Below are 12,374 nucleotides of genomic sequence, written 5' to 3' on the forward strand. Positions count from 1 at the left end.
TAAACTATGTTTTTTTTCAGTATTGAGAGATTGAGGGATTGGGAATGATCAACTATCTGAGAATATATTTGCTACTTGTGGCTTGATTTGCAAAACTTGAATTTATGAATATGATCTGGTCCATGATATTGCATGCAATAAATAAACATTACTGAGATGCCCTTAGTACATATGTGATGTTACGTCGTGTGAAAAATTGGATGTTAACATGTGTTGGGTTTGAGATTATACTACACCATAAATAGCAGAAAAGAAATTTATAAATTGGTATTGTGTTCACAGCATGAAAACCACATAGATTTGGACACATTTTTGTACTTCAGAAGGCAGAAAATCCAAAGTGCCAAGTTGTCTCCCATTCTCCATAAATTAGTTTCCCTGTCAAAGATTGTCATAAAATTTCAATATTAGTGACAGCCTTGACACCTGGTGAGCAGGGGTTATGAGGTTGCCAGTGATGTTTTATTTTGGTGCAGGAAAGCAAGTTATGTTGAAAGAAGCCTAGAGCTGTACTACACTCTTTTGAGCTTCTCCAGTGAGCTGGCAGCCAGGCTTCCAGCTGAAGACTATATTCTGGACCAGGTTAAAAGAAATTGCATGCTACAAAGATGAGTGGCAATCACCTCAAAGTCAGCGGGAGTCTGGGCCCACAGTCTGAACATTCATGTACTGCTATTTTAAGAGTTTGCTGTGTACAAATTGGCTGCTGTGTTTTCCACATTATTAAAGTAACTACATAAAGAGTACTTCATTGACCTTTATGGTGCACTGAAAGGTGCCATGTAAATAAAAATATTTTAGTTTTTACCTAAACAGATGTGGCATATTTGATTGTGAGTTGCAGTAAAGTTGGAAAATGCGTCTGCCTATCCTGTAGGTGCGGAGGCATACTGAAGTTTAATACTGCAGATGCTGAAAATTTGAAATAAAGGCAGTAAATGCTTAACAAATCAGGAAACTGATAGAATTAATCTTTCAGGTCAATGACCTTTCATCAGAACTTGTATTTCCATCACTTGATTGCACTGAACAACAAACTTGTGGAACAAATCTCCTAACTCAGTTCCAATTTTAACTTTGATGTAACAGGTTGCTTCAATCCTGAAAACTTTCTCAATCACAAAATGAAACTTTGAGGTAAAAATAGAAAATGCTGGAAACACCCAGCGGATTTCTGGAAAGAAACTGTTTCTCCAATTCTGATGAAGGGTCTCTGACCTGAAACGTTCATTCTGTTTCTCTTTCCACAGATGCTGCCTGGCCTGCTGGGTGTTTCCAGTACCTGCTGTTTTTATTTCTAATTTCCAGCATCTGCATTTTTATTGACATTCAAATATCTTTAAGATTTTGAAAACAAGTAATACTGCACTTATTCTTCTGCATTTATTCACTCAAAGCTTGTTATTTCAAATAAACTGAAGAAAAAAATAATTAACCATTTTCCTAATTCTACAGATACCCAATGTGGACCTGGCCAAATATACTTTAACTGCAGTGCTCTTGTGAGTGGCTCTGAGACAAACGTAGGAGCAGGATGTGGAGAGACCTGTCAAAATTTACTCTTAAACACTTCATGCCCCAAATCTATGCCATGTCTTTCAGGATGTGTTTGCCCCCCTGGGTAAGTGACTAGTTGCATTAAGCAGTGATGTACAACAATGATATAAGTAGGCAAAAGATTACATTAATTATGTTACAATAATTTTGTCTTTATTGTCTAAGATGGATATTAAAAAGGTGATGCACAGCCAATAAACCTAAAACTATAATGTTGTCTCTGTCAGGCACAGCTTTACAAATGATTGCTTGCATGTATGTCCAGGGCTCAGCATTCTGGCTGGTATTTGTTTTTAATGTGAAGAAGGATTGTTAGCAGCGCTTGATTTCTCAAAATTAGTGATTCTGTGCTATATTTCAAAAGTGCCAAGGCATGGGTACTTATGACTTTTTAAAGCCATACTTTATACTTCAATAATGTGTTTACCTGTGAGTAGCATGTGTAGAGTGATGGACTCCTTCAGGGAACTCTTAGAACATGTCTATGATGGTGCTTTGGGTTTTTGATCCGCTGAACTGGCTTGCTGTTTTTTTTGTGGTGTATCTTGTAAAGCAGAGGCAATCAAAGTAATCTGAGCAGTAATATCTTTGAAATTATTATTTTCAAATATAATTATTTGAGAACATTTCTACTCAGTAATATTGTTCTGTCATTGATGTTTGAGTTTATTATACCTATGAATTACTGCAGAGAGGAATGATTAATGAAATGCAGCACAATAGTTTGCTTGGATTCCTTAACTCTATCTGGAGACAAGCAGCAGGGTTCAAAATTCTGGTCTTTAAATGAATTTGTAATTTGCCACAGCCCATAGAAAGCCCCAAAAACTCCAATTAAAAATGAACAACATCTGAGTTGAGCAATTGATGTATCTACATGCACAAACGATCATTATGATATTAACTCGAGCAGTAAATATTTGTATCACCAACATCATCCTTTTTTCAATTAAAACCATGTTCTTGTTGTTTTTCTATTTTAAGGCTGTAATTTTCTATCCCTCTTTCCTAGTTTGTTGTGGGAAGGAAGCAAGTGGAATTCCAAGAATTAAATATGTTAAATGATGAGAACCAAACAAGCAGGTTGTGAGCTGAATTGATTTACCATGTGAATTAAGTCTGATTCTTTTTGTTAGAGGTTGCATATTATATTTTGACTATTATTCGTGAGATGTTATTATCATCAGCAAGATTTTCCTTCACAACAATTATATATTTGCACAGGCTTTTTCTGGTTGTTATTCATCTCCATCTTGTGTGCATATTTATTGAGGATAAACGAATGCAGAACCATCATAGGATATGTGGCTGATGTATTGTTCTCCAGACTCTGCCCATTTCCAAGCTATATGACTCCTGTGAGTGAATCATTTGGTCTACTGCTCGGGAGAGGGGGTTTCAAATTAGCATTAGGAGCAGGAGTTCTTGGTTCCAGCAGTCCCTACCAATGGCTGCCATTTGCCTTTTAAGGATTGGCTGGAATTCCCCCCACCAATTATTGATGAATCTGCAGGATATGGTGGAGACCCAGCATATCTGTATTTAAGCTACATATCTGAGATTTTGAGGGTTTTCTTTCTGAAGTTATGGTATTAGAGTTCAACGCTGAACTTGTTTTTTTTTTAAAAAGAACTTGGAAACAAAATTTTTCCTTTCAGTACCTCATGCATGCACGCTTTAGATTATTGCTGGAGACAGGTCATCCAACTGATTATCTATTACAGCCACTCATGAATTATCTGCAAGAAAGTAATTCTAATAGATTCTTTGTTGGCAATTATGGTGCATGATATGCACTAGTGATTGCTGAAGAATCTTGTAGTTGTCTGTCACTACTTTTTAATTAGAGTAACAAAATACTCACTATAAAATGCTGGTTCAAAGGCTAGGGATTTAGGATAATGTAACAATGGATCAAAATTTACCTTTAGTAGGCAGCAGATTCCAGATTTGACATACAGTAGGGGCACTGGAGTTTCCAATCAGTACACTTGCATCATTTCTGGACTTTTGTTGTAGTGACCTGTGAAGAAAATATGTGAAGGTCAACAGTTACGTAATCAAGACTAATGCAACAAAATGACCATGCCATGTCCCTTTGGCAAGTCTGTAGCTTTCCTGACTGAGCAGTGTCAGCTGAAAACTAACTTGATATACCAAGTGAAAGAATATAATAACCTTGCAAGTTAATGCAGCAATTAACAAGTTGAGAGTAAAAGATGGGCATAAAAATGAATTGATAAATGAAATATCATTACTCAAGTAAGAGAAGACTTCAGTTTCTGAAGCATTGGAATGGTTTCTGGGGCAAGTGAGGCCCGTAGACCTCAAGTTTGCGGATGACACCACTGTAGTAGGCCAAATCTCAAATAATGATGAGTCATGGTACAGGTAGGAGATAGTCGTCATGGCTATCCCTTGAGGTCGCAGATAATGGTCTTCGTTCCGTTGATCTATTTATGGGCTCTCAAGTGGCTTATCAGTCCAATCTTGGCTCTTAGCCCACAGAACGAAGACGCCAGTGCATGCATTTGTTTAACGTGTACTTGATGTTGCACTACAAAAAGCGCACGATACTTCACAAATCAACAAATTGATTCCAATGGCATGGAAACCACGACGATTGGAGCTGATGGATTTGTTGCAGCCTTTATCCGCCTTCACAGCCGTTGAGTTTGAAGTAACTTCATCCCCCTGTTCCACTGTTGAGGTCTTGGTTGGATTGTTCTTTGTCAGGGACCTCACCGTCGACCTTGCCGCCATGGGTGACCCTACCAGGAGCATAGCTCCAGACAGCATCGCTCTCAGGATCTCAGGACCACACAAGCTTCTCCTCCACGACAAGGTGACAATCCACGGAGAAGAGGAAAGAGATAGAGAGCTTAGTGACATGCTGTCATGATAACAATCTTTCCCTCTATGTCAACAAAACAAAAGAGCTGGTCATTGACTTCAGAAAAGGGGCGGTGCACATGCTCCTGTTTACATCAACAGTGCTGAGGTCAAGAGGGTTGAGAGCTTCAAGTTCCTGGGAGTGAACATCACCAATAGCCCGTCCTGGTCTAACTACGTGGATACCATGGCCAAGAAAGCTCACCAGCACCTCTACGTCCTCTGGAGGCTAAAGAAATTTACTATATCCCCTTTGACCCTCACCAATTTTTATTGATGCACTATAGAAAGCATCCAATCTGGATGCATCATGGCTTGGTAAGGCAACTGCTCTGCCCGTGACTGCAAGAAACTGCAGAGAGTTGTGGACACAGCACATCATGGAAACCAGCCTCCCCTCCATGTTCTCTGTCTCTGTTTCTCGCTGTCTCGCTAAAGCAGCCAATGTAATCAAGGACCCCACCGACCCCGAACATTCTCTCTTCCCCCCCCTTTCCCATTGGGCAGAAGATACAAAAGCCTGAAAGCACGTACCACCGGGCTCAAGGACAGCTTTCATCCTGCTGTTCTAACACTATAGAACGGTTCGCTAGTACAATAAGATGGACTCTTGACCTCACAATCTACCTTGTTATGGCCTTGCACCTTATCCTCTGCCTGCCTGTGCTGCACTTTCTCAGTAACTGTAACACTTTATTCTGTTATTGTTTTCCCTTGTACCAGCTCAATGCACTGATGTGATGAAATAATCTGTATGAATGACATGCAAAACAAATTTTTTCCACTGTATCTAGGTACATGTGACTATAATAATTAATAATAATTTCCCCATTAGACCTACACAAGTCAGACAGGTTGCATCTGAGCAGGATTGGGGCCAGTCTCTGTCTGATAGTATTGGTTATAGTTGGGGTGGGGGGGGAGGTGCGGGTGCAGGGGTGTTTTGTTGCTAGTACCATTGTGGTGGAGTTTGGCAGGGGGGTGGTTGGGAGTCTTGAAGGGAAGTCAGGAACAACAGACACACAGAGGAAAGGAAGATTAAAAAAAAAAGTAGCAAGTGAAATAGAATTAAATTTGTATTCTGAAAAAAAGATTTTGACTATCTATCCTCTCTGTGCCTTTCATAATTTTATATACTCTTGTCACATTATCCCTCGTCCTTCCTCGCTAGTAAATGCATCAGTGGTGAAAATAGAAGTAATCAGGTGTGATCTGTCACTATGGAAGCATGAACCAAAGGTGGCAGCCAAAACTTGCAATGTGTTCAACAATTAGGAAGAGCAGGCAAAAAGGGAAAGAGTGTGGTGTAGCACTACTGATGAAGGTTGAGATTAATGAAGTGGTGAGAAATGGTCTTTGCATGACAGGTTGTGGTGTAGACTTGGAATCAACTCTGGTCAAACTAAGAAATAGCATAAAGCAGAAAACATTGGTAGGAGTTTTTTTTGTAGGCCATCAAATAGTAAATGTAATATAGCGAATGACATAAGCCAGGGAGTTGAAGGTGTGTGGAACAGGGTTATGGGACTTTACCACCCCCCGCCCCATCTAGTCTGGACAAATCAATTTTACTGCACTCAGGTGGAAGATGAATTTATGGAGTGTATTGAAGACAGTTTTCTAGATCAATATGTTGAGGAACCACCTGGGGAAAAGACAGTTTTGGATCTTGTTCTTTACATTGACAAAAGGTTGTTTGATGATTTTGTTGTCAGGCAGCCTTTGGGGGAAGAGTGATCATTACATAGACTTTAACATTCAGTTTGTAAGTGACATAGCTCAATGTTACACTGGGCTCTTCAATCAAAACAAAGGAAACTCTGAAGATGCGAGAGGAGAATTGTCTGTGGACGATTGGGAGAATACATTGGATGGTACAATGGTGAATCAGCAATGGTTAGCATTTTAAGGAATTAATGGATAAGTTGTAAAATAATCTGTTTAAGTGCAGACACCCAAAAGGAAAAGTGTTTCAACCGCAATTGACCAGAGAAATTAAAGATAGTATTAAATCAAAACAAGAGGCTTATAAATTTGCCAGAGTTAGCAGTAGACATTTGGAATGCAGCAAAGGAGGACCAGGTAGCTGATAAAAGCAAGGTAGAATGTGAATGTAGACTGATGAGCAACATGAAAACACTGAGTCAGAGTTATACAGCACAGAAACAGGCCCTTCAGTTCAACTGGTCCACGCTGACCAAGATTCTCATCTAAACTGGTCCTATTTGCCCACATTTGGCCCACAGCCCTCAACTAAAATAACATCGTAAGTGTGTTTAATAGATCAGTAAAAAAGAAAAGTCTAGTGAAGGCAGATGTGGACTGCCATACAGGCAGACAGAACTTATAATGGAGAACATGGAAAGGGCAGAATAATTGAACAATTACTTTGTGTCAGTTCTCATGAATTAGGATACACAAAAACAACTGGATATAGTCAAGGGTCTAATGAGAATGAGGAACTGAAAGGACTAAGTATTGGTCAAAATCTTGTATTCAAGTATTTGGCGAACTTGAAAATTGATAAAGGATCTGATGATCTCCCTCCGTGAGTTTTGAAAAAGGTGGCTTTAGAGATAGCTGATGGTCTGGTTATCATCTTGCCAAGTTTTGTAGATTCTGTAATTGAATTGGAGGATAGCAAATGTGACCTCACTGTTTAAAAAAGGGAGAGAGAGAATGGGGAACTACTGACCTGTTAGGATATTGTCAGTGGTGGGGAAATGTGGAATCTGTAATAAAGGATGTGATACCCAAACACCTTGAAAAGAATAATAGGATTCAGTGTTGCCAACATGGACTTATGAAAGAAACCCATGTTCAACTAATCTGTTGAAGTTCTTTGAGAATGTTACTGACAAAGGGGAATGAGTGGATGTGGTGTATTTAGATTTCCAGAAGGCTTTGGTAGGGAACCACACATCATTGATTAACAGGGTTAAAGTGCAAAGATCTGAGAGTAATATGCTGATATGGATTGGGAGTTGGTTACTGGACAAAGCAAAGAGTGGGGATAAATGGGTCCTTCTCAGGTTGGCAAACTGTGAACAGCAGAGTACTGCAGGGATCGGTGCTTGGCCCCAGCTAGTCACGACCGATATCAACAAATAGAGCATCAGATGTCATACTTCCAAGTTTGCCGAGGATACTAAACTCAGTGAGGCAAGTTCTGAAGATGTGAAGAAGTTTCAAGGGAGTATGTGCAGATTGAGTGAGTGGGCAAGAATATGACTGATGAAATATGATGAGGTCATGCAGTTTGGTGCACAAATCATTAAAGTGTTAAATGATTAGAACTTAGGCAGTGTTGATACTCAAAGGTTCAGGTGTGCTTGTAAAGTGTCACTGAAGGCCAGTGTGGAGTTGCAACAAATGCTAACAGTGACTCATGGCACATGGTATGTAAGCGCTTATTACAAGATGGTTTGATTGCAGGAGTAAGGATGTTGTATTACAATTGTAAAACACTGTTACCAGTTTTGATGGCTGTCAAATCTGTTAGGATTTACAATTTGAAGTGTCTCCAACATTCAAGGGAACTTAAAATGAAGTAAATAATTAAAATGTTTGTAAAGTCAGACATATGAATTAGGAGCAGGAGTAAGAATGCTCTGCCATCTAATATAATTATAGCTGATTTAATTGTAACATCAGCTTGGCATTCCTGTCTACGCACAGTAACCTTTCAACCCCTTGTTTAACAAGTATTTTATTGACCTCTGCTTAAAAATATTAAAACAGTCTGTTTCCACCATTTTGAATTTCAGAGACACAACCCTCTGGGAGAATAATTTTCACCTTGTTTCGGTCTTAAATGAGAACACCTTATTCTGAAATGGTGGATGCTAGTTCTTGATACTCCAAGGTATTTTCTCCATATCCACCTTGTCCTGACCTCAGGATTTAATGTGTTCCAATCAAGTCATCTCACACTCTGCTAAACTTCAGTGGATATAAGCATAAGACAAGATGCCCATTCCAGAGATTGGTCTCGTAAACCTTCTCTGAGCTGCTTTCAGTGCATTAACATCCTTGAATTAGGAGATACCTGCTTCAGGGCACTCCAGATGTAGTCTCGCCACTATCCTATAGAACTGAAGCATAAGTTGAAATACACTGCCTGAGAAAGTGGTGGCAGCAGAGTCACTGTTAACATTTTTAAAAAAAATGTCCAGACGAGTACTTGAACCGTCTAGGTAAACAAGGCTATGGGCCAAGTGCTGGAAGATGGGATTAATATGGATGGATGCCCACTGGTTGACATGGACATGGTGGGCCGAATGGCCTGTTTCCATTGCTGTATGACCCTGTGACTAACCTCTCCTTTTGTATTCAGTTACCTGAGCAATAAATGCTATCTCTTCTAATTGTCATTGATGGCTTCCATCACTTTTACTGACTGACAGTAGAATGATTGGGTGGTAATTAACCAGATTGGATTCATCTTGCTTTTTGTAAATAGGACGTACCTGAACGATTGTCCACATTGTTAAGTAGATGCTGGTATTGTAACTACAGTAGAATAGTGTGGCCGAAGCACAGGTAATTCTGGAGCACATTCTTCAGTACTACTGCTGGGCTTTCATCTGGCCTGTAGCCTTTGCTGTATGCATTGATTGTGACTTAACCCAATACAATGTCACAGTGCTCAATTAATCTTTATTTGTGTTGGGTATAAAACTAGTATTTCAGATTAACCCCACATTATACATAATGTGTAATTTAATTGCTGTTGATTCCAATGGAGATAAATTTAGCAATTTGTATAAAAGGTAGGTTGATTTTTGTCAGCAGATCGATCATACAGGTGCAATAAAATTTACAAGGAAAGTACTCTGATATTTTTGTAGTAACAGTGTTCAGTTATCTTTCTCTCAGTAGCTGTGAATGTTAACTGTGATATCATCAACTTGTCAGTTGAAGGTACTTGTGCAGCAACAGATTTAAGTTTCCCTTCTGGGGGCACAAAATGTGGTGCCAAAGCCCCAGACAGAATTATTTTTATCAAATGGCAATCAGTAATTAATTAAGATATTACAGGCAACTGGAAGTTATTGCAATTATTCAGAACTTTATTAAAGAACTTTTATTTAATATTGTTACAGTGTACAATCTGTTCTTTGTGAAGTACAGTGGTTGCTTGTGAGAAAGTATTTCAGATATCTGCCAACTCATCTCCCTAAAAAAAATCTATTCATTTTTGAGTGGTTTTGAGTAACAGAATTGAAAAACTGATATTTCATATTAATTTCATGAGAACCAAATCAGATTTCAGCCTCCAGAGAATGGAGATTTCTCTTCAACAAACAATGATAACTTTCAATATGTCTAATTATACTACTTATATAAATTTTCACATCAACCATCTGTTAATGTAGCAGTCAGTAGGTCCATGAAATTGCTATAAAGTGCAAGGATATTGGAAGTGTGGAGGAACAGAAGGATTTGGAAATGTATGTGCATAGATTTTTTAAAAGTAAATCTTTCAAGGCTGATAAGGTGATTGAAAAGGTACATGATTGCTATCCTTTATTAGTCAAGGTATAAATATAAATGCAGGAAACCTGTGCTCGAAATGTAGCCACACTTTGAATATTGCATACTGTTCTGGTCACCACATTGCACAAAAGGTGTGATTGCGGTGGAGAGGTTGCAGAGGAGATTTGCATAGATGTAGCCAGGACTGGAAACTTGTTGCTATGAGTAAAGCTTAAATAGGTTGGGGTTGGTTACTTTGGAACAGAAGAGGCTGAGGGAATATTGAATTGAGATGTATAAAATTGAGAGGCATGTATATAGTAAGAACCTATTTCTCTCAGCAGATGAGGGAAATATGGATTTGGATTTAAAGTTACAGGTAGTATTAGAAAGGACATGAGGAAAATTCTCTCCCAGAGAGCAGAGTTCTGGAATTCACTGCTGGAAATGGTGCAGAGTCTGAAACCCTCATTACGTTTAAATAGTACTCGTACATGAGAGCTATAATCTGCAGCTATGGATGTGGACTAAATGCTGGAATCCAGGATTTGACCAGCACAGACATGATGGGCCAGATAACCTCTTTCCATAATCGTAATTTTTCTATTGTCCTCTGAATATGAAGGAGAAGAATTTGTAACAGGATGAAAATTTTACAAAAAAACTGTAGGTTCTGGAAATCTGAAGCAAAAAAAACCAGAAAATGCTGGAACCATTCAGGAGTCAGGCAGGCATCTTATAGAGAGAAATAATTAATGTGTCAGTTTAAAGACCCGTCATCAGAAAGTTCTGAAAGGTTTGCCAGAAAGATGCTTTCAGAAACCTTGGGACTTTTACATTTGGATGTGTATGTGGCAGAGTCCCAAATTTTCTGGCATTTGCACAGTTAAAGACTGGCAGTTCTGTTTGAGAATTGTTTTAATAGGGCATATATGATTACATAGTAATTAATTGTGAATATAACATCTCAATTGTTTGCATGTATCAGTAGATCACACTTTGAATTTGATCAATTGAAAATGAATTAACCATTGACAGGTAACTAGTTCATTGAAATATATTACATCTCTTACGAGTAACTTTGATACAATTAAAGCATGCAGCCAAAATAATGACCATTGAACATTCATATTTCATTATTGAATGTCCAAAATTTCCAGCAGCTTTATCTCTAACCTTTTTCTATATCCTACTGCTTTAAAATAAGCTGCCTGGCTGTCTACATGAATTTGTTGTTAAAATTTTTATTTTATGCAGTGGCTTTCAATGACCCTCATTGTAACTACTTTGTGGAGCTATTTGGAGCAACTTGGGTCTTTTTAAAAATGCTTCCTTTGAAATGACAGCTAAGCATGTAGTGCATTAACATGCAAGTCTCTATGACTCCAGTCGGGAGTCAGATGTTCATAAGCATAGTACAGCCTGCTAACTCAGTTTATTCCAGTGGGTGGTAGCTGGCAGTAGAGTGGTTGGGGAGGAATGTGACGATTTAGTTAGTGGATTATAGTTGGATTATCATTTATACACCGTGCATATGATCCCAGATGCAGGAAAACACTTGCTGCAGAAGCCTGATGCCATTTGCAGAGTGCAAAGTTTGGGGGAACCATGGAAGGTACCAAATAAGCTTAAGATCATATTTTTAATTGGAAAAAAACATCCAATTAAACACCAAACTTTCACCAGAGTTGATGAACAATGTGGAGTCAACATATAATTCCAGAGTATGTAAAAGCAGCAACTGGGCAGCAGGTGTGCTCAAATAAGAACGACTGCTCCTCAGAATGATCACAGTCGATCACATTTATTGCTTTAAATTTAATGAACAGCAGGGTGAATCATGTATGGCACAGTTAAACAGTTCACCATGAGATATGTTGATGGAATTTTTTTTATTAAATATTCTATGCACATAAATGTTCTTTGCACACATTTTTTCTTGCATTACATGGTGTGCTCATTTCTTAATGAACGGGGCAAATTGTGCATGTCTTGTGGGGTGGGGAATAGATGAAAGATTCATGTTCCTGGTGCCAAAAATCTTGTACATTCTTAATTTGGTATAGTAGGACTTTGTTGCATTAAGACTGATTTAAACAAAAAGACATTTAGTCATTGCACCTTTAGCTATTGAAGAACTGTTTCCAATTTAAAAAATAGCCATGTGTCAACCCTGCATAATTAGATTTCCACAGGTTATATGCAAATAAGGTATTTTTGAGGGATGAATATTGTCAAGGACTATGTGCAAAATCTTGCCTATTATTTAATATAAAATGAGGTTTTTTTTTGGTTGGTTTAAAAGATTGCTTTCTGCTGGTTTGTATCGTGTAGCCCTTTATTTTGACATAAAACGTTGCTAACATAAAATAAGATACACTGACCACATTAATAAACCCATTAAATGAGAAATAATTCATGCAAATGTATGCTTTAATGAGGTTTCA

General features: G+C 38.3%; 1 protein-coding gene across 1 annotated transcript in view; it reads left to right on the top strand.

The window, feature by feature from the left end:
* LOC127577980 (otogelin-like) overlaps window positions 1–12,374 on the top strand; it is a 190,890-nt gene that overhangs the window by 60,226 nt on the left and 118,290 nt on the right. Inside the window, exon 18 of the mRNA XM_052029688.1 lies at window positions 1,456–1,621. Within this exon, the coding sequence (XP_051885648.1) occupies window positions 1,456–1,621 (166 nt within the window). The remainder of the gene's footprint in view (window positions 1–1,455; window positions 1,622–12,374) is intronic.

This window comes from Pristis pectinata, chromosome 14 (genome assembly GCF_009764475.1).
Source record: "Pristis pectinata isolate sPriPec2 chromosome 14, sPriPec2.1.pri, whole genome shotgun sequence".
Lineage (NCBI taxonomy): Eukaryota > Metazoa > Chordata > Chondrichthyes > Rhinopristiformes > Pristidae > Pristis > Pristis pectinata.